Raw genomic sequence first — 26,995 nt, forward strand, 5'->3', positions numbered from 1 at the left:
ACTTGCACTTCTCTGAGGAAACACGTTCTTTTTTAAGCACAGCCTCCCCTCGGGGAAAAAAAACGTGCCCGCTCCGAGCTCCCCAACACCAGGGAGCCGCGGGGAAACCAGTGAAAGCCAAGACCCACAGCGGCAACGTCAAGTGCCATTTGGCTTCAGTTCCGATCACGCGCTTAAAAGCCTCTCTCGGTCCTACCGGTGACTGCTCCTGTTCTGGAAGGACAAACTGTCTTACCTGAACATCCTAAACTGAAGGCTCCACGGAACAGAACGGGGATTGAGCCAGAGGACAACGTGCCGTCCACTTACGCTAATGGGGGAAAAAAAACCCTAGAGTTCAAACCCAAATTTAAAACTGCACGTGTCTTTTCCAAGCAGGAGGAGCCTGTGATTCCACAAAAAAAGAAGGGCAAAGAGCAGGTCAGCTTACCAGAGAAAGACAGGGACAGGGAGCAAGACAAGGAGACACAGAGAGAGGGAGAGAGAGGCAAAAGGGACGGAGAGGCCAAAATGAGCGCTCCACAGCCTCCCCTCCCTCGCCCCGACCCCCGTTTCCCCGTTAACTCCCGCTACCCGCCCCGGGACCCCACGGACGCGTTTGCCAGGGAGGCAGCTGTTCAAACGGGATTGAGACGGCGCGCTCTGATTGGCTGCTTTCCACCCCGCCGCGCCGTCCTCCTATTGGATGCTCCTTCCCGCGCTCCGCCCCCAGGTGCCCGCCTCAGCGTCGGACCTGACTGAGGACTGCGCAAGTTGGGCATGCGCAGTACGGACACCGCAACGCCCGCCCCCCCGGCAACCTCATTGGCTGCCTACGCACATCAATTGCCATGCTCCCCGCCTATCGGCGCTCCGCCCCTCCAGCCCTCCCGAGCGATCTGATTGGCCCGCTCTGCATCCTCACCCGCCTCGTCTGTCTTCTTCAAGCAAGTTCTGTTTCAAGCACAGCCTCTCCTTGGGGGGAAAAAAAATGCCCGCTCCGAGCTCCCAAACACCAGGCAGCCGCGGGGAAACCACTGAAAGCCAAGACCCACGGCGGCAACGTCGAGTGCCATTTGGCTCCAATTCCGATCACGCGCCTAAAAGCCTCTCTCGGCCCTACCCACGACTGCTCCTTCTCTGGAAGGACAAGCTGAACGTCCTAAACCGAAGGAACGCAACTCCGCTGGCAGCCAATTTGCCTCTTCTCCGGCTTCCCCGCGGAATATCTTGTAGCGCCCTCCAACTCGCAAACGTTCTTCCCCAGTCCACGGCCCCAGAGACGCGGCATCTCCCGAGCGGCGAGCGGAATCGACCGCGCGGGATTTTCTTCACGGCGCGGAGAAGGCCACGCTGGCTAAAAAGCACGCCAGAGCACCCGAACCCGTCTGCCGCCCCCGGCCTGCGGCCCAGAGACCGGGAGCGCCCTGCCCGAGGGGCCGCGCGCCCCGCGGCTCCGGCCGGCAGGTCTCTCTCCCCTCCGCCCCCCGGCACCGAGGAGGCGCTGCCGCCGCCTCGCCCGCGCCCCCCGGCAGCGGGGCCGCCCCGGGAGAGCCGGGGGAACCCGCCTCGCCGCCGCCCCCGGGAAGGGCGCGGACGGGCGCGGGTTTAATCCCCGAGGGAGAGAGAGGCCGGGCTCCCCGCGCTCACCTCCCCAGGGAAGGCGCGGCCAACGGCCGCTCCAGCTCCGAGCGGCTCCCGCTCGTTGCCGCCGCAGGTCACTCCGGCTCCGCCGGACGCGGCCCCCGGGCAGCACGCGCGCCCCCTCCGTCTGACGCAGCTCTGGCTCGTCGAGGCCCCCCGCCTCCGCGGCTCCCGCTCCCGACGAGCTCTGTGCAGCAGCCTGGGCTTCCCGCGAGGTCACAGACCCGCCGCTGCCAAAAGAACGAGGACTGGGATTAACCCTCCTAAGGAGCCATCGAGGGAGGGGTGTCGTTTGCACACCAATGGGGACCTGACCCCCGTCGGGGGGGACGGACACCGGCACGCACAGACCCGACCGCGAACCCCCGCGGCTCGATCGGCGTCTCTGCCTGTGGGTTATCTAGGCTTATAGGATATTAGCAAAAATATATATCTATAGTTAATATGCTAGTTCTAGCTACTAGACCTGTTGTGTTAGCATGGAAAATTACTAAGGGCCGTGAAAAGTTACAACATGCAGATGTAAGCACAAAGAGCAGAAACTTGTGATGATAGATGGGAATGTCCTGTTTAGCAACAGGACCTTGTGGCTGTGAGAAAGCAGCCTGTAAAGCTTGCCCAGCACACAGGACACGATAGTAACAAGGAGCTAGGACAGATTTGCATGCTCTTACTAACCTATCATGAGCTCAGCCTTTGTAATATGTATGAGATAATTAATTGTTGTGCCAATCAGCATAATCCACGATAGTAGTTGTTATGCATGTAACAGTATAAAAGAATTGTGTGAAGAGCAATAAAGTGGACACTTTGCTTGCATCAAGTTGCGTCCCCGTCTCTCAATCGCGGCATCTGCCCCCCCCGCCTTGCCGTGCGCTGCAGTACCCGGGTTTCGCCACAGGGCGGCAGCACCGAGGCGCGCCGCGGCACCGCACTGGGGCGGCCGGGTGCAGCACCGCGCTTTGCCCGCAGCCTTTCCTTCCTTGTCCAATTTATACAACGGCCTCGGCTCCTCAGATTCCGCCAGGGCTGCTCTCCTCGCATTCCCACCAGGTGGTTCCCCAATCCCTTTCCCGCGAGCTAAAATACCCCCCAACGGGCTCTTGTGCAGAGCACCGCTACCGCGCCGTCCTCCCGTTACGCGTCACGCAGGACGACACGGCTCATCTTGTAACAGAGACAAGCAAGAACTACGAACGCTTCTAGCGGCACTCCACAGGCAATACTAAAACCTGCCCACGACGTACCGCCCTCACAAGTTGTGCTCCAAGTTTATCCCGCCCTCTCCAAAACAAAACGATTCCGGCACGCGGCTCAAGTCCGTCTAACGCTCAGCGCCGCGATCGGGACGCTCGGCCACACGGGCGGCTTCACGGCGCTCGCGCCCCTTGCACGCTAAAGCCACCGCAGCTTCCGCTGTAGGTTTTGGCGTTCGAGTGCACAGTCAGAGCCGAGGCCTATCCGAGAACCAAACCGAACTGCGGGACGCCTCACCGCTACGTACGGGGCCGGCTCTACACCGCGACGGAGCGCCGGAACAACCGACACCAAAAGCTGGCCGCACGAGCAACCCCACAGCAACCGGTTCCCGAGGGCTGCATCTTGTAGAACTTCACCGCAGCGTACGCTCACTCGGCAGCTTCTCTTCAAAAGCGGGAAGAGAAAACAGGGACAGGCACCTGAAAAAACAAGGCAGAGAACAGAGCAGCTGGGAACACCGTGTCATTTGCACGTGCACGTCCCACAAGCCCCCGAGCGTGGGGGGGCTCCCCGAGGAAAACAAAGCGGGGGCAGCGCCCCAAACAGCCGCAGCCCCGGCCCGCAGGCCGGCAGCCGCCCCCCGGCACGGCAACGCTTCCGGCCGACCCGAGAAGGGAGCCGTTCGTGCCGGCCGGTATCGACACCCCCCTTTTCCAGGCAGCTCGGAGAACTCCCTTTGCCAGCGTCGTCCTGGTACGTTTCCCTCGTCCGGCTGCTCTTGTCTGTACCCCGCGTGCACCATCAAGATGGTTTTCTAGGCACGTTTCCCATTGCCTCGTTCGCACAGAGCTTCTAAATTCGCTCTTACCTGTTCGTCCGATCTCGACAGAGCGCGTCAGCTCCTCGCGCCGCGAGGCGCCGCTGCTCTCCCGTCGCCGGTGACGGCTCCTTTGGACCCTAATTCTGATCGGGCTATTAATCTCCTATTAATTGCTTATCCTCTTTGTTACAGTTCCCTGACGTTGGCTGGAGGACACGGCCACCTGGGCTCAGAGACGCGGCTTCCGTACCGGTCTCTGTCCTCTCGGTGGCTGGTTTGACAGCGGCGCCTGCCAATTTATTGCCAGTTTCCTGAGCAGCGTTTCCCTTCTGAGGCCCGTTGCAACGTGTGACGGCAACTCTCCTAGCAACAGCACAGCTTCCAGCAACCGGAGCATCACGTTTAATCTGCCTCCCTTGTGCCGTTAATACACTTTATTCTTTTCAAACGGCTTCAAGGGCCCGCACCCTTCAAGAAACCTGCTTAGAATCAGTGCAGCTACTAATCTTCTTCTCTTTGCGTAACTCTACAGCTCACGCGAGAGCAATTGCTTCAGCTTTCTGGGCAGAAGTCCCTGGAGGTAAAGCTTTAGCTTCCCTTACCTGCTGGGCGGTCGGCACCGCACGCCCGGCTTCACGTACCCCTCGCTTTACGCAAAGCTGCTCCCACCGCTGACCCGGGAGGCTTCGGCATCCTCCAGCGGCCGGTCCCTTCAATCCGCTTCTGCTGTTGCCGAGCAACCGTGGGCCACCGACTGCCGGACGGATCCACTGAGGAAAGAAGCCGCGCCGACAACGTTAGCAGGAGCAATATTTACGTCATTAAACGTTTAAGGAGGCCCCGAGGGAGGGATGTCGTTTGCACACCAATGGGGACCTGACCCCCGTCGGGGGGGGACGGACACCGGCACGCACAGACCCGACCGCGAACCCCCGCGGCTCGATCGGCGTCTCTGCCCCCCCCCCTTGCCGGGCGCTGCAGTACCCGAGTTTCGCCACAGGGCGGCAGCACCGAGGCGCGCCGCGGCACCGCGTTGGGGCGGCCGGGTGCAGTACCGCGCTTTGCCCACAGGACGGCGCCACTGAGACCCGCCGCGGCAGCCCCGGGCGAGCGCTCGTGCCGCGTTTCGCGGGAATCCCGCCAAAAAAAACCCAAAAAACAAACGCGACCAAACAAAAAAGCGCACAGAGAGAGCCGCGGCGCGAAAGCCGCGCCCGCAGGACACGGAACCCGCCGGGGCTCGCCCCGAGCTCCCGCCGAAGCGGCGCCCCGCTCGCCACGCCACCCAGCCCGCCCGCAACCGCGCCTTAGCTCTGCTTGTAACCGTCCCCGCGACCGACGGGGGCTGCGCCGCTCCCGGAGGGGCTGCCGCACCGGGCACGGGCGCTGCGCCGGAGGGAGACGCGGCTCCGGACCGCACGCCTCCCAGGAGCTTCGCCAGCGCGGCCGTAAGGGCGGGGGGGGGGGGGCGGAGGGGGGGGGGGGAACCGGAACCGAACGCCTCCGCGCCGCGCCGCGCCGGCCCCTCCCGCTCCCCCCGTTCCAACGGCACGGTCACCCTCGCCGCTGCCGCACTCACCTGCCGCCTCTTTCGCCGCTCCGTTCCCCTCGCGCTCCCCCGCCGTCCCGCCGGGCTCCGCGGGCACCGACAGCCGCCGCGCCCCGGACACGCGCGCGGCGGGAGGTCCCCGGCTGTCCCCTCCTTCCCCTCCGCCCTTCTGCCGCCTCCGGGGAACCTCACGAAGGGCGGCCCTGAGCCGCCCGCCTCCCGATGCCCGGCCGCAGCGAGCGCTCCGCAGCCGCCCCGACCCCCGTTCCCGTTCGCTCCCGGTCTCCCCCCACGGCGCGGCACCGAGACACCGCGGACCTATCAGCGCTAGCGGTTTGGGCATGCGCACTAGGGAGACCGCAGCACCCGCCCCTTGCCGCATCCCGGTTGGCTCCCCGGGACACGTCAATCAGCCCTCTCGCCGCCTATCAGCGATCGCGGCTGGGGCATGCGCAGTAGGGAGACCGCAGCTCCCGCCCCTTGCCGCATCCCGGTTGGCTCCCCGGGACACGTCAATCAGCCCTCTCGCCGCCTATCAGCGATCGCGGCTGGGGCATGCGCAGTAGGGAGACCGCAGCTCCCGCCCCTTGCCGCATCCCGGTTGGCTCCCCGGGACACGTCAATCAGCCCTCTCGCCGCCTATCAGCGATCGCGGCTGGGGCATGCGCAGTAGGGAGACCGCAGCTCCCGCCCCTTGCCGCTTCCCGGTTGGCTCCCTGGGACACGTCAATCACCTCTCTCGCCGCCTATCAGCGCTCGCGGTTTGGGCATGCGCACTAGGGAGACCGCAGCACCCGCCCCTTGCCGCATCCCGGTTGGCTCCCCGGGACACGTCAATCACCTCTCTCGCCGCCTATCAGCGATCGCGGCTGGGGCATGCGCACTAGGGACGCCGCAACGCCCGCCCCTTCGGCAACATCATTGGCTGCGGGCGGCACGCCAATCAGCATCTCTCCGCCTATCAGCGCTCGCTCTTTGGGGCATGCGCAGTACCCAGCCCTCGACGCCCGCCCCCCCGGCAATCTGATTGGCAGACAGAAAGGCAACTGACGTACCTAGGCAGCCAACCAGCGCTCCGCTCCTCCAGCCCTCCAGCCCTCCCGCGCCATCTGATTGGCCCGCTCTGCATCCTCACCCGCCGGGTCGCCGCCCTGCCGGGACCCCCCCCCCCCACCCCGCGCCCTCCGGCCGCTCGGCTTGCCGCCGCCGCCGCCGCGTTTAAAAGGCGACAACGAACCGCGCTCCTCTGCTTCACGCGGAAAAGGGGGGCGGCTGGTCACCCGCAGCAGGAAAAACCCTTCTGTCTTGCCTTGCCCTTCGCCCTTACCATTGCACGGCCGTGCGCTCCTCAACGTAAAGCAGCCGCCTGACAGACGCACGCTCAGAACTTGACTAGGCTGGCTGGGGTCTTTGTCTGTCTTACGCACACGGACTTGCACTTCTCTGAGGAAACACGTTCTTTTTTAAGCACAGCCTCCCCTCGGGGAAAAAAAACGTGCCCGCTCCGAGCTCCCCAACACCAGGGAGCCGCGGGGAAACCAGTGAAAGCCAAGACCCACAGCGGCAACGTCAAGTGCCATTTGGCTTCAGTTCCGATCACGCGCTTAAAAGCCTCTCTCGGTCCTACCGGTGACTGCTCCTGTTCTGGAAGGACAAACTGTCTTACCTGAACATCCTAAACTGAAGGCTCCACGGAACAGAACGGGGATTGAGCCAGAGGACAACGTGCCGTCCACTTACGCTAATGGGGGAAAAAAAACCCTAGAGTTCAAACCCAAATTTAAAACTGCACGTGTCTTTTCCAAGCAGGAGGAGCCTGTGATTCCACAAAAAAAGAAGGGCAAAGAGCAGGTCAGCTTACCAGAGAAAGACAGGGACAGGGAGCAAGACAAGGAGACACAGAGAGAGGGAGAGAGAGGCAAAAGGGACGGAGAGGCCAAAATGAGCGCTCCACAGCCTCCCCTCCCTCGCCCCGACCCCCGTTTCCCCGTTAACTCCCGCTACCCGCCCCGGGACCCCACGGACGCGTTTGCCAGGGAGGCAGCTGTTCAAACGGGATTGAGACGGCGCGCTCTGATTGGCTGCTTTCCACCCCGCCGCGCCGTCCTCCTATTGGATGCTCCTTCCCGCGCTCCGCCCCCAGGTGCCCGCCTCAGCGTCGGACCTGACTGAGGACTGCGCAAGTTGGGCATGCGCAGTACGGACACCGCAACGCCCGCCCCCCCGGCAACCTCATTGGCTGCCTACGCACATCAATTGCCATGCTCCCCGCCTATCGGCGCTCCGCCCCTCCAGCCCTCCCGAGCGATCTGATTGGCCCGCTCTGCATCCTCACCCGCCTCGTCTGTCTTCTTCAAGCAAGTTCTGTTTCAAGCACAGCCTCTCCTTGGGGGAAAAAAAATGCCCGCTCCGAGCTCCCAAACACCAGGCAGCCGCGGGGAAACCACTGAAAGCCAAGACCCACGGCGGCAACGTCGAGTGCCATTTGGCTCCAATTCCGATCACGCGCCTAAAAGCCTCTCTCGGCCCTACCCACGACTGCTCCTTCTCTGGAAGGACAAGCTGAACGTCCTAAACCGAAGGAACGCAACTCCGCTGGCAGCCAATTTGCCTCTTCTCCGGCTTCCCCGCGGAATATCTTGTAGCGCCCTCCAACTCGCAAACGTTCTTCCCCAGTCCACGGCCCCAGAGACGCGGCATCTCCCGAGCGGCGAGCGGAATCGACCGCGCGGGATTTTCTTCACGGCGCGGAGAAGGCCACGCTGGCTAAAAAGCACGCCAGAGCACCCGAACCCGTCTGCCGCCCCCGGCCTGCGGCCCAGAGACCGGGAGCGCCCTGCCCGAGGGGCCGCGCGCCCCGCGGCTCCGGCCGGCAGGTCTCTCTCCCCTCCGCCCCCCGGCACCGAGGAGGCGCTGCCGCCGCCTCGCCCGCGCCCCCCGGCAGCGGGGCCGCCCCGGGAGAGCCGGGGGAACCCGCCTCGCCGCCGCCCCCGGGAAGGGCGCGGACGGGCGCGGGTTTAATCCCCGAGGGAGAGAGAGGCCGGGCTCCCCGCGCTCACCTCCCCAGGGAAGGCGCGGCCAACGGCCGCTCCAGCTCCGAGCGGCTCCCGCTCGTTGCCGCCGCAGGTCACTCCGGCTCCGCCGGACGCGGCCCCCGGGCAGCACGCGCGCCCCCTCCGTCTGACGCAGCTCTGGCTCGTCGAGGCCCCCCGCCTCCGCGGCTCCCGCTCCCGACGAGCTCTGTGCAGCAGCCTGGGCTTCCCGCGAGGTCACAGACCCGCCGCTGCCAAAAGAACGAGGACTGGGATTAACCCTCCTAAGGAGCCATCGAGGGAGGGGTGTCGTTTGCACACCAATGGGGACCTGACCCCCGTCGGGGGGGACGGACACCGGCACGCACAGACCCGACCGCGAACCCCCGCGGCTCGATCGGCGTCTCTGCCTGTGGGTTATCTAGGCTTATAGGATATTAGCAAAAATATATATCTATAGTTAATATGCTAGTTCTAGCTACTAGACCTGTTGTGTTAGCATGGAAAATTACTAAGGGCCGTGAAAAGTTACAACATGCAGATGTAAGCACAAAGAGCAGAAACTTGTGATGATAGATGGGAATGTCCTGTTTAGCAACAGGACCTTGTGGCTGTGAGAAAGCAGCCTGTAAAGCTTGCCCAGCACACAGGACACGATAGTAACAAGGAGCTAGGACAGATTTGCATGCTCTTACTAACCTATCATGAGCTCAGCCTTTGTAATATGTATGAGATAATTAATTGTTGTGCCAATCAGCATAATCCACGATAGTAGTTGTTATGCATGTAACAGTATAAAAGAATTGTGTGAAGAGCAATAAAGTGGACACTTTGCTTGCATCAAGTTGCGTCCCCGTCTCTCAATCGCGGCATCTGCCCCCCCCGCCTTGCCGTGCGCTGCAGTACCCGGGTTTCGCCACAGGGCGGCAGCACCGAGGCGCGCCGCGGCACCGCACTGGGGCGGCCGGGTGCAGCACCGCGCTTTGCCCGCAGCCTTTCCTTCCTTGTCCAATTTATACAACGGCCTCGGCTCCTCAGATTCCGCCAGGGCTGCTCTCCTCGCATTCCCACCAGGTGGTTCCCCAATCCCTTTCCCGCGAGCTAAAATACCCCCCAACGGGCTCTTGTGCAGAGCACCGCTACCGCGCCGTCCTCCCGTTACGCGTCACGCAGGACGACACGGCTCATCTTGTAACAGAGACAAGCAAGAACTACGAACGCTTCTAGCGGCACTCCACAGGCAATACTAAAACCTGCCCACGACGTACCGCCCTCACAAGTTGTGCTCCAAGTTTATCCCGCCCTCTCCAAAACAAAACGATTCCGGCACGCGGCTCAAGTCCGTCTAACGCTCAGCGCCGCGATCGGGACGCTCGGCCACACGGGCGGCTTCACGGCGCTCGCGCCCCTTGCACGCTAAAGCCACCGCAGCTTCCGCTGTAGGTTTTGGCGTTCGAGTGCACAGTCAGAGCCGAGGCCTATCCGAGAACCAAACCGAACTGCGGGACGCCTCACCGCTACGTACGGGGCCGGCTCTACACCGCGACGGAGCGCCGGAACAACCGACACCAAAAGCTGGCCGCACGAGCAACCCCACAGCAACCGGTTCCCGAGGGCTGCATCTTGTAGAACTTCACCGCAGCGTACGCTCACTCGGCAGCTTCTCTTCAAAAGCGGGAAGAGAAAACAGGGACCGGCACCTGAAAAAACAAGGCAGAGAACAGAGCAGCCGGGAACACCGTGTCATTTGCACGTGCACGTCCCACAAGCCCCCGAGCGTGGGGGGGCTCCCCGAGGAAAACAAAGCGGGGGCAGCGCCCCAAACAGCCGCAGCCCCGGCCCGCAGGCCGGCAGCCGCCCCCCGGCACGGCAACGCTTCCGGCCGACCCGAGAAGGGAGCCGTTCGTGCCGGCCGGTATCGACACCCCCCTTTTCCAGGCAGCTCGGAGAACTCCCTTTGCCAGCGTCGTCCTGGTACGTTTCCCTCGTCCGGCTGCTCTTGTCTGTACCCCGCGTGCACCATCAAGACGGTTTTCTAGGCACGTTTCCCATTGCCTCGTTCGCACAGAGCTTCTAAATTCGCTCTTACCTGTTCGTCCGATCTCGACAGAGCGCGTCAGCTCCTCGCGCCGCGAGGCGCCGCTGCTCTCCCGTCGCCGGTGACGGCTCCTTTGGACCCTAATTCTGATCGGGCTATTAATCTCCTATTAATTGCTTATCCTCTTTGTTACAGTTCCCTGACGTTGGCTGGAGGACACGGCCACCTGGGCTCAGAGACGCGGCTTCCGTACCGGTCTCTGTCCTCTCGGTGGCTGGTTTGACAGCGGCGCCTGCCAATTTATGGCCAGTTTCCTGAGCAGCGTTTCCCTTCTGAGGCCCGTTGCAACGCGTGACGGCAACTCTCCTAGCAACAGCACAGCTTCCAGCAACCGGAGCATCACGTTTAATCTGCCTCCCTTGTGCCGTTAATACACTTTATTCTTTTCAAACGGCTTCAAGGGCCCGCACCCTTCAAGAAACCTGCTTAGAATCAGTGCAGCTACTAATCTTCTTCTCTTTGCGTAACTCTACAGCTCACGCGAGAGCAATTGCTTCAGCTTTCTGGGCAGAAGTCCCTGGAGGTAAAGCTTTAGCTTCCCTTACCTGCTGGGCGGTCGGCACCGCACGCCCGGCTTCACGTACCCCTCGCTTTACGCAAAGCTGCTCCCACCGCTGACCCGGGAGGCTTCGGCATCCTCCAGCGGCCGGTCCCTTCAATCCGCTTCTGCTGTTGCCGAGCAACCGTGGGCCACCGACTGCCGGACGGATCCACTCAGGAAAGAAGCCGCGCCGACAACGTTAGCAGGAGCAATATTTACGTCATTAAACGTTTAAGGAGGCCCCGAGGGAGGGATGTCGTTTGCACACCAATGGGGACCTGACCCCCGTCGGGGGGGGACGGACACCGGCACGCACAGACCCGACCGCGAACCCCCGCGGCTCGATCGGCGTCTCTGCCCCCCCCCCTTGCCGGGCGCTGCAGTACCCGAGTTTCGCCACAGGGCGGCAGCACCGAGGCGCGCCGCGGCACCGCGTTGGGGCGGCCGGGTGCAGTACCGCGCTTTGCCCACAGGACGGCGCCACTGAGACCCGCCGCGGCAGCCCCGGGCGAGCGCTCGTGCCGCGTTTCGCGGGAATCCCGCCAAAAAAAACCCAAAAAACAAACGCGACCAAACAAAAAAGCGCACAGAGAGAGCCGCGGCGCGAAAGCCGCGCGCGCAGGACACGGAACCCGCCGGGGCTCGCCCCGAGCTCCCGCCGAAGCGGCGCCCCGCTCGCCACGCCACCCAGCCCGCCCGCAACCGCGCCTTAGCTCTGCTTGTAACCGTCCCCGCGACCGACGGGGGCTGCGCCGCTCCCGGAGGGGCTGCCGCACCGGGCACGGGCGCTGCGCCGGAGGGAGACGCGGCTCCGGACCGCACGCCTCCCAGGAGCTTCGCCAGCGCGGCCGTAAGGGCGGGGGGGGGGGGCGGAGGGGGGGGGGGGAACCGGAACCGAACGCCTCCGCGCCGCGCCGCGCCGGCCCCTCCCGCTCCCCCCGTTCCAACGGCACGGTCACCCTCGCCGCTGCCGCACTCACCTGCCGCCTCTTTCGCCGCTCCGTTCCCCTCGCGCTCCCCCGCCGTCCCGCCGGGCTCCGCGGGCACCGACAGCCGCCGCGCCCCGGACACGCGCGCGGCGGGAGGTCCCCGGCTGTCGCCTCCTTCCCCTCCGCCCTCCTGCCGCCTCCGGGAAACCTCACGAAGGGCGGCCCTGAGCCGCCCGCCTCCCGATGCCCGGGCGCCGGCCGCAGCGAGCGCTCCGCAGCCGCCCCGACCCCCGTTCCCGTTCGCTCCCGGTCTCCCCCCACGGCGCGGCACCGAGACACCGCGGACCTATCAGCGCTAGCGGTTTGGGCATGCGCACTAGGGAGACCGCAGCACCCGCCCCTTGCCGCATCCCGGTTGGCTCCCCGGGACACGTCAATCAGCCCTCTCGCCGCCTATCAGCGATCGCGGCTGGGGCATGCGCAGTAGGGAGACCGCAGCTCCCGCCCCTTGCCGCATCCCGGTTGGCTCCCCGGGACACGTCAATCAGCCCTCTCGCCGCCTATCAGCGATCGCGGCTGGGGCATGCGCAGTAGGGAGACCGCAGCTCCCGCCCCTTGCCGCATCCCGGTTGGCTCCCCGGGACACGTCAATCAGCCCTCTCGCCGCCTATCAGCGATCGCGGCTGGGGCATGCGCAGTAGGGAGACCGCAGCTCCCGCCCCTTGCCGCTTCCCGGTTGGCTCCCTGGGACACGTCAATCACCTCTCTCGCCGCCTATCAGCGCTCGCGGTTTGGGCATGCGCACTAGGGAGACCGCAGCACCCGCCCCTTGCCGCATCCCGGTTGGCTCCCCGGGACACGTCAATCACCTCTCTCGCCGCCTATCAGCGATCGCGGCTGGGGCATGCGCACTAGGGACGCCGCAACGCCCGCCCCTTCGGCAACATCATTGGCTGCGGGCGGCACGCCAATCAGCATCTCTCCGCCTATCAGCGCTCGCTCTTTGGGGCATGCGCAGTACCCAGCCCTCGACGCCCGCCCCCCCGGCAATCTGATTGGCAGACAGAAAGGCAACTGACGTACCTAGGCAGCCAACCAGCGCTCCGCTCCTCCAGCCCTCCAGCCCTCCCGCGCCATCTGATTGGCCCGCTCTGCATCCTCACCCGCCGGGTCGCCGCCCTGCCGGGACCCCCCCCCCCCCACCCCGCGCCCTCCGGCCGCTCGGCTTGCCGCCGCCGCCGCCGCGTTTAAAAGGCGACAACGAACCGCGCTCCTCTGCTTCACGCGGAAAAGGGGGGCGGCTGGTCACCTACCCATAAATTCATTGTGAACAGACAGAGCCCGAAGGAGCTCCGGCCGGCAGGTTTCTCTCCCCTGTGCTCGGGGCCGAGGAGACGCCGCCGCCTCCTGCTGCCGCCTCGCCCGTTCTTTTCGCAGCGGGGCTGCCCCGGGAGAGCCGGGGCCTCTTTGTCTCCCGGCGGTTCGTCCGTCCGCCTCCGCCCCTTTCTGACCGGCACGACCCCGCCCGCAGCGGCAGCGCCCCCTCGTCCCCCGGCACGGGCACAGCGCGCCGCTCCCCAGCTGCAGTACCGGGCTGTGGCCACCAGGCGGCAGCACCGGGCGCGGTCACGCAGCGCCCCCCGGGCCCCGCAGCGCGGGCCTTTTCTTGGCCCGGGGGCAGCCGGAGCTCCCTGAACGCGCTTTCCCGGAGCCGCGCACACGGCAGACACACTGATAGCAGATAAAACCCCGACATTTATAAAGTTTTGTTTTTCCTCAAGATGTCTTCTGGTCTAGTAAAATATATTGCCTGTGCCTGTGCCCGTGTCTTGTCTGCAGCAACAACTCGGCTCTGGGCAGTTACGGGGCAGTCCCAGCCCTCACCCACGGTCAGGAACGGTTCTCAAACGATCCTGCGCCACGATGCCCAGAGCCAGGACACCCGCGCGGTGGGGCGGGAGCACACGGCCGGGGGCACGTCCCGGCTCGGGGCTGTTTCCGCAGCCGCTGCGAGCTGCTCCGTGAGCTGGAACCAACCTCCTGCTGCCCGGCCCGGCCCTTCGTCCCCGGCTTTCCCAGGCAGCCCAGCGGGTCGGGTCACACAAACTGTGCTCTGCGGGCACCACCCAGCCGGGTCACCTGTGTCTGCGGCTGTGGGGACACCCCGCGGGCTCCCTGGGAAACGGACCGCACAGCACAGCACAGGCGGGTTCCTGGTGCTGTGCCCGTGGTGGTTCATCCCTGTGGCCGTGGGTGTCAGACCTTGACACGACAGACACAAAACCTGGGGAGGGACGTGACCACAGTAAAACGCTTAAAGATAATGAGCTAGCAGACTTGATTTACTCTTTATTTAAAAATACACATGGCTGCTGTCTTTTCTCCAGTTCAGCTAGGATGGGCTTCAATATCTCTATTAATTCTAATTACAATATGTGACAAAAATTAAGGGGGGAAAGCTTTATTTTTACAGTGAAAGCGTCTCATCTCACTGATGGGGCTTCACCCGCGTCCGAGCTGGTCCCAGGATCCGTGGTCCCTTCCGGGAATTCCCCGGTGCCAGCACAAGGTCCCAGAGACCCTGGGGACCACGGCAGGTCAGGCAGATCATCCCATCCTCGTCGCCAGAACATGATACCGGAAAGTCGGCAAACAGACTCGCTATCACTGTTTTGAAAGTGTTAAACAGCAGGCACTTCTATTACAGCGCGCTGGACACTCGGGGGATCGCTCCTCTAATCCAGCGTGCGTTCCGCTTTCCTCTGGTTTTACATATCGTGGAACTCCTCAAACAGTGAACATGTCAACCAACGTCACAGACGTCTCGTGCCCTTTCACCAGCGTGCAGCAGCAACGAGAAATCCGGAATGAGCGCGTACAGAAACACGTACGTATTTACCCCATTCAGAACAACGCGTTACCCCAGCTGGCCGTACTTCACTGGCAGTAATCCCTCCTGGATTCACACCCTCTGTGCACGGCACGGGTGCCGACTGCTGGCAGTCAGGGCAGGACATAAGAACGCTCCTGGCCTGATCCACTGTCATTTGAAATTGTCGTTTTAACGCCTTTGCACTCTGGTGAAAGGATTCACGTGATCATTTAGCTTGCTGCAAGGCTTCAGGCACAGAGAGCAGCACAGCTTGTGCATCGGCCCTCCTATTGCCTTCCGCAAGAGGTCCTGGAAGGGCCGTGCGAGAGCGGGTGTGCATTGCATAATAACCATGATGTCTGTGATTTATTAGAAACCATAGCATTCTCAATTCAGCCATCAAAAGAGGATTGTCCTCTTCCTTAAGAAAAGAAGCTTCCAGGCGGTTAAGTATGCCAGCTGCATAATACGAGCCAGTTCCAACATTCCAAGGTTTGTCACAGAACACCTCACAGCGATCCCAACAGCTGTCAGCTCCAGAACTTGTTGGACCCTTGGTCTCTTTCTCTACCTTGTGTTTGCAGCACTGGGTATCTGAGTTCAGCCACGTCATTACAACTCACGTGAGCGACCAGAGCCATCAGTAATTACAGTCTTGTCACTTACTGGTCGTTGCTGACAGCAGCGTTTGCTGCACAACGGTAAATTACCAGTTTCAGCCCACAGTTTATGTTGAGGGTAATAAAGTGATATGTTCCCTCGGTATGTTGCCAATGCAATCTGGAAATTCACATCCTCAGTTAATTACCATTGCGAATTCTCCTTTGTCGTAGGAATAAATACACCTTCAGGTCTATCCCATACATCGCATATAAACATTCTCTGCCTTTACTTATCGGTTTTGCATACATTTCTTTTATTATCCAAACTGTTTTCATTGGTGTGTGAGCTAGAAAAACCCATATGGCCACAGTCACCTTTCTCCCTCCTTGAGCTCTCCTGACCTGCGGTTCCACCACCGGTGTCTTCTTCCCTGATCCCTCCTGACCGGCAGGTGCGCTCCAACCCTCTGTATCCATCACTCTGCCTCCTTCCTCGCTTTTCCTTTGCACGCTGCTCCCCTAAGAGAAACACACAGAGGACTGAGCTACCCCAGCAGGGACAGATTATGACAGACAAAAGATGTGTTACTGGCAGCAACTTTGGTGGGAACACAAAATACATCGCTTATGTAATGTCTAACCTAGCTAATCAGCAAATGCTTGAGCGAGCTTCATAGCGAGTATAAACGCAAACCTGAGTTTGTAATTAATGTCTCTCACGGCACCTTACCGTGAGTCCACGCCCGACTCGCTACACTCTTCCTCGCAGGCTCACCGTCTTCCTCTGCTTCCTTTTTCCTTCGCACGCTGCTCCACCTGAAGAGAAACACACGAAGGACTGAGCTACACCAGCCCACGGGCACTACAGTCAGACAGGGGACAAGTCTGGGGGCTGACACCCCCCCACACCCCACAGCGCGCCCACCTTGCCTTGGCACCAGCCCCCCGCACACGCCTTAGAGATGTCACAGCTCAGTACAAATGCCCACGGTCCTCACCTGCTCTTTGGTACTTGCTGGACCCCAATGTCACCGGTCAGAGATGTCACAGCTCAGTACAAATGCCCACGGTCCTCACCTGCTCTTTGGTACTTGCTGGACCCCAATGTCACGGGTCAGAGATGTCACAGCTCAGTACAAACGCCCACGGTCCTCACCTGCTCTTTGGTACTTGCTGGACCCCAATGTCACGGGTTAGAGATGTCACAGCTCAGTACAAATGCCCACGGTCCTCACCTGCTCTTTGGTACTTGCTGGACCCCAATGTCACAGGTTAGAGATGTCACAGCTCAGTACAAATGCCCACGGCCCTCACCTGCTCTTTGGTACTTGCTGGACCCCAGTGTCACGGGTCAGAGATGTCACAGCTCAGTACAAATGCCCACGGCCCTCACCTGCTCTTTGGTACTTGCTGGACCCCAATGTCACGGGTTAGAGATGTCACAGCTCAGTACAAATGCCCATGGTCCTCACCTGCTCTTTGGTACTTGCTGGACCCCAATGTCACGGGTCAGAGATGTCACAGCTCAGTACAAATGCCCACGGCCCTCACCTGCTCTTTGGTACTTGCTGGACCCCAATGTCACAGGTTAGAGATGTCACAGCTCAGTACAAATGCCCACGGCCCTCACCTGCTCTTTGGTACTTGCTGGACCCCAATGTCACGGGTCAGAGATGTCACAGCTCAGTACAAATGCCCACGGCCCTCACCTGCTCTTTGGTCCTTGCGGAGGTCACGTCGCTGTGCCCCAGGGCACTGGCCTGCACGGCCCTGCCCGGCAGCGGGAGCCTCTGGAGCTGCCGGCCGGTTCTCCAGCTTTAGGGTCACCCGCAGCAGCCCGCTCTCCTCAGCTCTGCACACCCAGCCAGTTGTGCCGCCCAGGCAAGGTCAGCTTCACCCTCTGCCCTACACCTCACCTGCAAACAGCCAACTCTTCAGCTGACAACCGCCCAAAACCACCCACAAACCCTCCAAATCTCAGCCTTTCTCTTTCAGCTGCTGCCTCTGGTGCATCTCACAGACAAGCCTCCAAAATCCCCTTTCCTGCAATAACACTCCAGCACTCATCGCCTGCGGGAACAACCGCCACAATACCATGCAAACACCAACCAGTTCTGGCACGGAAATATCGCTTTCTCCTCCAGATTCCACCTACACCAACTGCTGACAAACACACGCTGTCCTCACCAAAGCCAAACGCTGCGACAACCAGCGACAACTCAAATCAAAAACAAGATTTTAGAGCAGACACTTGGGCAGGCTCTGCTCGTAAAAAGAAAAGGGGGAAGATGTCAGGGATTGGCTCAAGGAGCGTGGACATGAGTCCACCGAGCAGCTGTACGAGCAGAGCCCATTCTAGCTGACATAAGTAGGCCTTAGTTAGCTTGTCTATTAGGCCGTGGGAAAGGGGGGAACGGAAAAGTACTGACTAAGGCAGGGTCAGGATATCCTTGAAGAGATAAGAGTCAGAAGAATGCGGGATGCGCATAGCTAGCTAAACCCAAGTAGGTGGAGTAAGTAAATGTAACCTTTTAGTGCTTAGCCTATTAGATAGAGACAAGTATGCATAATTATGGTATTTGGTATAAATACACGCTATCTCGGGCAATAAAGTTGAATCATGCTTTATCACTCACACTGAGTCGGCCTGCATGTTCCCCTCAGCCGCGTACTCGCATAGTGCCATCCCGTCCTGAGCTACCGCAGCATCGCCCACCGCAGCCTCCCCGACGCCATCTCCTCCCTGAGGCACCTCAGCCTTTCCCGCCAAAGCCCCCCCGATGTCACCCCTCCCTGAGGCACCTCAGCCTTTCCCGCCAAAGCCTCCCCGATGTCACCCCCTCCCTGAGGTCCCTCAGCCTTTCCCGCCAAAGCCTCCTCGATGTCACCCCCTCCCTGAGCTCCCTCAGCCTTTCCCGCCCAAGCTCCTTCCGCGCCGTCCCGCCCTCAGGCTCCTCCGCCGCTCCCCCCGTTCCCGGCCCCTCCCCGCGGCAGGGCCCCCCCCACCCCTGGCGCCCCCACGGCGGCCCCGGCCCCGCCCGCGCCGCTCCCGACCCGGCGCTGCCCCCTCCCGCTCGCTTTCCTCCCTCTGCCCTGTGGCACCACGGGCTCCCCCCTCCGCCCCACGGCCCCGCCCGAGCCCCGCGCAGCGCTCAGCCCGGGGCTCCCTTCCCTCACAGCCGCCCGCGTGTTTCCCCCTCGCCCCTTGCCCGGCCCGGGGCCGCGCTCTTGCGGCTGGCTGCCCCTCGCCTTCCTCCTGCCGAACCCAGCCCGTCCCTCCCCCTCCAGCCTGCCCCCTCAGCCGGGACCGGGGCGGCCCCGTCCAGTCTCCCCGCTGTCCGCCCGCCCCTCGCTCACCGCCGGCTCCGCCGCTCCTCGCGCGCTGCTCCCGCCGCCGCACCGGCGGCACGCGCTCCTCGGCCCGCGCGCTTCTGCAGCGTGGCCCCGCCCATCCCGCGCAGGAGCCAATCCCGTCCGCGCCCGCCACTGGGCCCCGCCCCCCTCCCGGCCCGGAGCCACCGGCGGCGCGGAGCGGCGCTGTCCGCCCGCAGCGCGGCCCCGGCCCCGGCGGGTCAGCGGCAGCGGGGCCGGGAGCGCTCGGACTGCGCCTGCCCGGGATGGCCCGGGACCGAGGGCTCCGCCGCCCGCCCGGGACGGCCCGGGACCGAGGGCTCCGCCGCTGCAGCCCGTTTTGTGCCGTTTGCACCCCGGCTTACACGGCTGCAGCCTTCCTGCTGCTGCAGCTCACACATCTTTCTTCCTCCTAACCACACAGCAGGTCACACTCACACACGTTCCGTGCTCGTTGGCATAAGAATATCTGCATAAGAAATTACACACATGACAAAGATATACCACTGACCACAGCTTTCTGAGCTTTCAAGTTAAAGTTTCTGTAAATATCCATATTTAAATAAAACAGACAACAGCAGTAGAGATGCTACCTCTGTCGTCTTTGCTCAGAAAGAAGTGACAACACCAGAAAACACATTGGCAGCCGGTGCTTTGAACAGTGAAGGTGGGATGTACAAAAGTCTGATGAAACCAAACAGCCTGAGGTCTTTATCAAGCTGCAGATCTGCCAGGAATGCTGAAATGCAATATTCCACAATGGAACAGCCACTTAATATCAAATATAATCTCAAAGGTCCAAACCAGTATATTAAAAAGCTACCACTAAGTATTAGAAGGCCACTGCAAGATCTTATTGCTTTTTGAGTTAAATAATAATTTTTCAATAAACCAAAACCCAAACAGTTTCTGCAGTCTGTTGCTCATCCTCCCGTTCACTCACTAGCACTGCAGCGATCAGTTTTTACACAACGGGTCAACAAAGGCATTTAAAAAACCCCAAACAAAACTTATTGAAGCCCCCGCCCCCCCCCGCCCTCCCTGCCCCCCCTCACGCTGACCCCACGATCAGCACCTGGAGCGGGAGAGGAGCACAACTCGGCAGACAGAACCAGAAATGCGACTGCGGGGAGAAGGAAACACCAAAGTAGTTACAGCTTCCTTAACATCCCAAATCTGATGTCTTCCAAACCAAAGCACATCATCCTCGTTGTTTAAGAAGCAAAGCTGCTTTGTACGCGTCTGATCCTCACCCAGCTGAGCGGTTCTCAAGTCCGCTGAGTTCCGCTGTGCAGCCGCCCCCGCGTCTGCGTCCCCTTGTCTGGAGTCCCCAGTCGCGGGACAGTGAGTGGGGTTGGGCTCCAGTGATAAAGAAAAACACAAAGAGTCAAATTGGAAAAGTAATTAAAACAGAAAACCTGAAAGCCAGTTTAATTTTAATAACTTATTTTTACACTGCTATATGCATATGAAGTACAGGGGTCACGAACTCTGTTACTACCACATATGTGCCTTATTACATAAGCACAAGAAACAAGGAAGTAGCATTCCTTCTATTTTTGATGTAATGATGAGCTAATCCATCTCCTGAGACGGCCTGCAGACCTGATTTAGTATCTACACCGTGTTGTACTGCAGATAAATACCTCAGGTCAGCATTAATCGAAGACAATGTGCAGAAGGAGCAATATGCAGGTACTGTTGTTCCTTGCTGCCGGGGATTCCCAAGCACACCTCAGCTCCCGGCAGAGCTCACACCCGTGCAGCCGCAGGGCTGCGGAATTCAGGAGCGTTCAGAGACTGGGGCAGTTCCTTGGAGCGCAGCCTCCGTACCAACATCTCGCAACAACTGGTCGTTTTGTTTTCCTGGATATCCAGGGTTAGAAAACCAATGTTTCCACAGTGCTTCTCATCATCCTCAGTTAGGAAAGCCGTACCTTCCGTTACCTTTTCTAAGCACAAACGTTTCTGTTTTAATACACACCAAAGTGATTTGTGTCAAAGCCATAACAACATCTTTAGGCCATGGCATTTGATGGAGGACACACACTGAACCTATGGAATTATACGGAGAAAGCACAACCCTGACCTTTACAAGTGTTCAGATGCTTCTATGCCAAGGGTGTTTTTTGCAGGTTATATTCACCTTGTTTGAAAAAGTGACAATGCCCCACAAGCTTTGCTTTGGAGATACATCGCAGTGCACATCCGTTCCAGATGAGAACAGGTCTGTCCATTAAAAAAGATTCTTACAAACACCAGCCCTGCCTGAAACCATTCAGATAAAAGCCGCGGGCCTATGTGGGCTGTACGTGTGTGTGCACGAGGAGCCAAAGGGAAACCAGACACCCCAGGAGCCAGCCTCCGCCCAACGGTCGCCCCGGCACCGCCCCCGAGACGCGGCGGCCCCGCGCACGCGCAGTGCCAGCCCCGTGCCAGCCCCGCCCCGTGAGGGTTCGGACAGAAAGGCCGCGCGGGGGCGCGGGAGCGGCCGTGGCCGGGGCAGCGGAACGGGGTGCGCAGCGCCGGTTTGCACGACGTGCAGTCACCAACCGCCGAGTGCGAATGGGCGCGCGCTGTGCTCTCCGAAACACGAGTGGAGCGTCTGAACGTGATCTGTCCCGCATTCATTCCGCCATACCCCGCGGCTGGTTTAGCAGGAGTTTCACACGTGTTTTCTCCCTGCTCAAGAATTTAGACACCAAAAGATCCCAATAAAAACAATAATGCTTGTTTACATCTAGAATGGTCTTAAATATACGTCCTATGCATGTTATAGAACACTGTAACCCTGCTTTGTATATTAACATGTAATACACGCCACTAAAACCGTTTCCATTAACTGACTAGACAAAGTTTCCTCTGGAATTTGACACGGGCACTAAACCCGCTCCAAACCAAGCCCAGCTCTGCCAGGCAGCCCCACGAGCGCGGGGCTTGGGCTCTGGTTTGAGCCGGTGCCGCGCTCCCCGCGCCGGGCTGCAGTACCGCGCTGCGGCCACCGGGCGGCAGCACCAGCGACACCGGCGGGCGGCGCACGGGGAGCACCGGGGCGCCACCGCGCATGCACGGAGCCGCGGCTGAACGGGCGGGCGTGTGCGGGGGTGACCTGCACCGGGGCGACCACTCGGAAACACCCGCAGCAAACGAGTCACGCGCGACAACCCGCAACAGAGAATCCGCTCTGGAGAGCCACCCCACCTACAGAACCCCCCTCGGCGGAACCTCCCGGCGGCCCGTTCGAGCTCTCTAGTGCCCTATTTGCGTAGCCACGCCTCTGATTTGCATTTCCCCGCCCCATCTCGGCCCGCCCATCGTACCCATGCGCCCCGCCCCCCTCTTACGTATTGCAATCTGATTGGCAGGCTTCGAATCTCACTCTGCATTCTCTCCGCCCACTCGCCTCCCTGCCCCAGCCCCGAGGGGATTCGCGTATCCGGCGCGACGCTTTGTTCTGTTCTATTTCTACTCGACCCCATCTATTTCTATCTATTATTTCTATTAATTTTCGTTCTATTTCTTTTCCTCTTTTCTGTTTCTTTCCCTGCGAAGTGCAAACCACACGTGATCTCACAGATGTTCAGTGTAACCTGTAGCTGCTTTTGGTAAATATGAGCAGAACGTCACAGCACACAGCTTTCCAGCAACAGGAAGCAGAGAGTGTATTTAAAACAAAAAAGACACACAGCCCTGTAAGTCTATGTGACTAATTCTATTCAGTACGCTCTTACTTAAGTTAGACTACATGAAACCTAAACTGGGCCCACCCAGCGCCCGGCGAGCAGTGAAAACCGTCACCCCCGTCCCTCAGAGCTCGCAGCAGCGCCAGCTGCCGCGGTGGCGGGACAAAGCGCTCGGCTCGCACGCAGCCCGCCCCGCCCCGCCCCCGCCGCCGAACGGTGCGGGTGCCGTTCCGCCCGGGGCAGCCCCGGCCCTTCCCTCGAGCGCCCCCGCCAGGGACACTTCCAGGGGAGGACGAGTTTCTTAATCCTTTCTGTAAACAGGATTTCTTTGCATTTTAAAAACCTTGTACATCACTGACATTGACTCTTATGTCTCTTTTTACACATGTATTTAGGGAATATCTTTGTTTCATATATATATAAAATCTATTTCCACTGTAATATATATCTACTTAGACATCTACACACTTGTGTACGTATTTACATGTATGTATCTGCTTAAACTTATACAGAATATTGTTTATGCTTATATACAACACTTACCTAGAATAGTTATACTTACGCACCTGTTTAGCCTCCTCTGTGGACACATCTTTTTAGACTTGCAGATGTTGGCGTACTGTTACAATCATATTATTACAATTATGTACATTTAGACAGATATCGATTCACACATGGATGTGACACGACGAGCAGGGACAGGTGGCTGCACGGCCCAGGCAAGAGGCACAGCCCCGACCTGCCCGGGAAACGCGCCACTGAAACCAGACAGAAAGAAAGGGCGTCAGAGCGCTCTGCCAAATACTGGGAAAACACTCACAGCATCCAGTCCCCTTTTTAAGTGTCTAGAACAAATACCCATCTGCTTAAGTACACCTAATTACACGCTGTACCTACTCAGCAACTACTCATAACTATGGAAGTCAACATGTAAATTAGACCATTTTTTTGTTTCAAATTTCATTGATGATAGGAAAAACAGTGAGATAGAAGACATGGGTTTACTTAAAAATAAATAAATATCCCCATTCCTGCAGGACAGCATAAGGCTGCGAAAAAGGAGTGTCAGACCCGCTAACGCTTTTGGCTGCACTGCAGCACCCGGGGGAACACGTTTCTGTGACAGCTCGACCGTCACAACCGGGAACCCAAAGCCCAGCGGTGCCACCGACCTTCGCCAGGCCTGCCGTGCTGGGCCCCGTGGAAGGAAATGGACCTGGGTTGGCTGTTTCAAAGGAAATGATCAGTCCTGTTGCTGGTGAGGCCACTGCCGATCACATCACCCGGGAAGATCCACTCGGAGGGCAGGTTCATAAAACGCAGCTTCTAGGAATGAGGAATACTGCCGTTTTGGAAGGTTTCTTACCAACTGAAGTCAGAACTACACACTGTACGTTAAGAGAAAAAAGTCATTATTGAAACAATAACTCACCCAAACCACACCAGGACTCACTGCCACCAGTCACGAGGCTGAAAGCGCTTCTTGGGAACCCAGCAAATGCGCAGAACAAAACCGGTCTGCCCAGGTGCCCGTATCTCAGTCAGAATAGCACTCAAAAAGCTAAGATACTTTACAAACCTGTTCACTGAAAAAGAACAAAGCGTTTGTCATTGAAGCAGGACATCTGAACTCTTACAAACACCTCGTTTCCTCCTTTAGTACAAAATCATTTCCACTGTATCATTCAATAGTAAGTCCACAGAAACAGAAGATTACGCTTTCAGGAAGAGAAAATACACAGAGGGAGGTAAGCTCTGCACAGGTGTACCGTGCTCCGGAACAGACCTTACTCTTAGCACATGTGGCAAAATGTTTCGTATTAAAAATATAGGAGAGTCGGTGCATTCTTAATGTCAACTTTAAAGTCCACTCCACAAGTACCTTAGGAAAAATGCAGACACACGTCTTAGCCGTGCCTTGTACGGGCAGACCACTCCGGGTTCTTTCTGCCTGTCTTCACTTCTGTAGCAGAAGACGGGGCGACCGCAGCGAGACGGTGGCAGTGGACACCCAGCTGAAAGAGGAAAAAACCCTCCAGAACAAAGCTGGATAGGAATCTGACACTTCCTTTTTTCTTGCAAAGGCTACAGCTGAGTGGAGGAAAAGGTACTTTGCACCATCTTTAGTACAGTTGTTGGTACGGCCACTGGGGCGTTTGCGTGTTTTAGACAACCAGGCCGTTTTTTGACTCATTGGCAGCCTGAGTTCCCTAGAACGCACTTTCCCAGATACACACAGAACACAGACACGTATATCACCTAAGTATAGCCAAGATCTCCTTCCTCGCCCTGAATGTTGGTACTGAGGAGTCCAGCAGCCCGTGTGTCCTTGTGAACTGCCCCACTGAAAAAGAAAAAAAAACTATCTTTTGCAGGCCGTTTCTTCAAAGGGTAAAGATATTTTAAAATCGCAGTTATCTTTTCCAACAAAGTGATTTTGTGACTCCTTTGAAAAGGAGGGTAAGGAGCAGATCAGCTTGCCAGAGAAAGACAGGGACAGGGAGCAAGACAAGGTGACACAGAGAGAAAGGCAAAAGGGCCAGGGAGGCAGGGCAAAGGGAAGGAGAGGCCAAAATCAGAGACGGCGGGAAAAATCCTAAAATGGGCAGCGGGAAAGACAGCGGGAGAGAGGATGGAGACGGAGGAAGAAACCTGGGATGGCCAATAGGACAGGGAAGAATATGAGTGTGGGTAGGGAGCAGGGATACAGTGAGAAACAGCGGGACAGGGAGCAGCATTAAAGGTCAGAAAGAACAAGAGATTAACAGGAAGGAGGAATGGAACGCTGAGATGCTGAACAAAAAAACGCCAGCAACAGTGAGCGAGACAAACAAATAGAGAGAGAAGGACTAGGAAGGAAGGAGAGAGATAGGAAGGTGGGGAGAGAAGAGCTGTATGTACAGGCACAGGGAAGATAAGAACAGCAGGGTACGGGCCAGAGAAACTGGGGGGAAAAAAGAGACTGATGCAGATCAAGACAGAGACAGAAAAGGGAAAAACAGCTACAGAAGATGGAGCAGGACACAAAAATAAAGAGAAAAGGAGAGGTATAGGGAAGCAAAATTAAAAAATAATAATAATAAAAAAAACAAAAACCACCAAGGAGGGGCAGGGAGGCACTGAGACGTGCAAGTGGGGGACAAGGCCCTGAGGGCCAGGGACTCACAGCAGCTCTCGCTCTCGGCTGCTGGCAGGAGGCTTCTAACAGCTCAGACGCTCCCTCTCCTTCTCTCCTCCCTTCCTCTCCCGTAACTCGGGGCGCTCGGCCGTCCTCAGCCTAGGAGAACACACTGGGGTGTCAGGGCTCCCACGAGACGAGGCTGCGGGGACACGGCGCCGCGCTGGCGCGCTCGCCACGCAGCCGCCCCGCTCCAGGATACGCGCACGGGCCCTGCCGCGCACGCCGGCGGCCCGGCCGGCTGCACGCCACGCAGAGGGACCCTTCGCCACCCGGAGAGAGGGGCTCTCTCTCTTGCCCGCCGCAGGAAGCAGACGTCGGGCCCACGGCCCCGCACTCCTTCCTCTTTGCCCCTCCCCAACCTCTCTGGAGCTGGGGGCGGCTGCACGGGGCGAGCGGGGCCGCGGGAGGAGGCTCAGGGGGAGCTCTGGACGCACCCGGCATCTGCCCCCGGCCGGCTGCCGCCTCCTGCTCCTCTGCCGGCCCGGGACCTCCGCGGGGGCTGCCCCGAGCCGCCTGCCGCCAGACCCCCGGGAGCCGGCCGGAGCGAGCGCTCCGTAGCGAGAGCTCCGCAGCCTCCCGTCCCTCGGCCGGGCAGCAGACATCCCGCACCCGCCCAAGGGGTCACTCGGCTCCCCTCTGCCTCGGCCCTCACCTGCCACCGGAACCGGCACCCACCGACGCCATGACGCCCCCAGACCCCGCACATGCGCGGGACGGCGCTTTGTAGAGGGGCCGGGCGGACACACCCCCGGGCTGCAGTACCGGCCACGGCCACCGGGCGGCAGCACCAGCGACAGCCGGTGGCACCGGCGGTGCGGTTCCCGCTTCTGGCGCCCGGCGCCCACCCGCACCTGCGGCGTTTTTGTTTTGTTTTGTTTTGTTTTGTTTTGTTTTGTTTTGTTTTGTTTTGTTTTGTTTTGTTTTGTTTTGTTTTGTTTTGTTTTGTTTTGTTTTGTTTTGTTTTGTTTTGTTTGTTTTGTGTTGTTTTGTTGTTTCTCGCTTGTGTCGTATGTGCTGGGCATGTGTGGATGGCTGGCGCTACCTGAAGAGGCCTCAGCGGCAGCAGGGACATGTTCTACCTCAGCAATGGCATTCCTGACCCTGGGCGAGCCATGTTTCTCCATGCCTCAGTTTCTCTGCATGTAAACTGGGACTCCCATATCCCACAGAGACAGCATCAAATAAACTGGAGGGGTATTCTTTAGGATGTTACAGGAGAGGGATGTGGGGGCAGCACACCTGCGAGTGGTTTATCGTGAACCACTGCAGGTTTGCCTGCCGTACAAGCTATCCTGGTTTTGAGTCACGCTGCAGCCAGCCCCAGCATTTCGGCACAAACAAGCCGCTGGGGAGCCAGGCATCCTGCAGAGCCCTTTGTCCAAAAGCACTGCCTAACACTGGCACCCCCTCATTGACACCCGGGTCTTTCACTGCCTGCACCCGCCTCTTTGCCCAGATGGAATCAAAGGAGGGATGTCTGACCTGCCTGCACTGGTCACAGCTGGAACACATCC

At 59.6% G+C, this 26,995-nt stretch overlaps 1 protein-coding gene and 1 long non-coding RNA gene across 14 annotated transcripts in view; both read right to left on the reverse strand.

The window, feature by feature from the left end:
- Positions 1-13,300, reverse strand: part of LOC135577368 (uncharacterized) — a 45,045-nt gene extending 31,745 nt beyond the window's left edge. Inside the window, exons 1-7 of the mRNA XM_065046669.1 lie at positions 13,106-13,300; positions 10,907-11,035; positions 9,750-9,924; positions 8,252-8,475; positions 4,285-4,413; positions 3,128-3,302; positions 1,630-1,853 (exon numbers count right to left, since the gene is read on the reverse strand). Coding sequence (XP_064902741.1) covers positions 1,630-1,853; positions 3,128-3,302; positions 4,285-4,413; positions 8,252-8,475; positions 9,750-9,924; positions 10,907-11,035; positions 13,106-13,109 — 1,060 coding nt within the window. The 5' untranslated portion in view covers positions 13,110-13,300. The remainder of the gene's footprint in view (positions 1-1,629; positions 1,854-3,127; positions 3,303-4,284; positions 4,414-8,251; positions 8,476-9,749; positions 9,925-10,906; positions 11,036-13,105) is intronic.
- An 821-nt stretch (positions 13,301-14,121) lies between these two features.
- Positions 14,122-26,265, reverse strand: LOC102084384 (uncharacterized). 13 transcript variants are annotated; one of them, XR_010469118.1, is made up of 10 exons: positions 26,134-26,265; positions 25,467-25,577; positions 24,183-24,644; positions 23,473-23,886; positions 22,867-23,058; positions 19,871-19,976; positions 19,693-19,740; positions 18,983-19,086; positions 15,997-16,082; positions 14,122-15,785 (listed from the first exon to the last, which is right to left on the reverse strand). It is a non-coding gene; the product is annotated as an uncharacterized LOC102084384 (long non-coding RNA). The 13 variants fall into 13 exon arrangements; XR_010469117.1 differs by having other exon boundaries at positions 18,983-19,356; XR_010469125.1 differs by lacking the exons at positions 18,983-19,086; positions 19,693-19,740; positions 19,871-19,976 and having other exon boundaries at positions 23,473-23,623; positions 23,733-23,886; positions 24,183-24,315; positions 24,560-24,644.
- Positions 26,266-26,995: the final 730 nt, after the last annotated feature.

Source organism: Columba livia, chromosome Z, assembly GCF_036013475.1.
Source record: "Columba livia isolate bColLiv1 breed racing homer chromosome Z, bColLiv1.pat.W.v2, whole genome shotgun sequence".
In the NCBI taxonomy this organism is placed as follows: Eukaryota; Metazoa; Chordata; class Aves; order Columbiformes; family Columbidae; genus Columba; species Columba livia.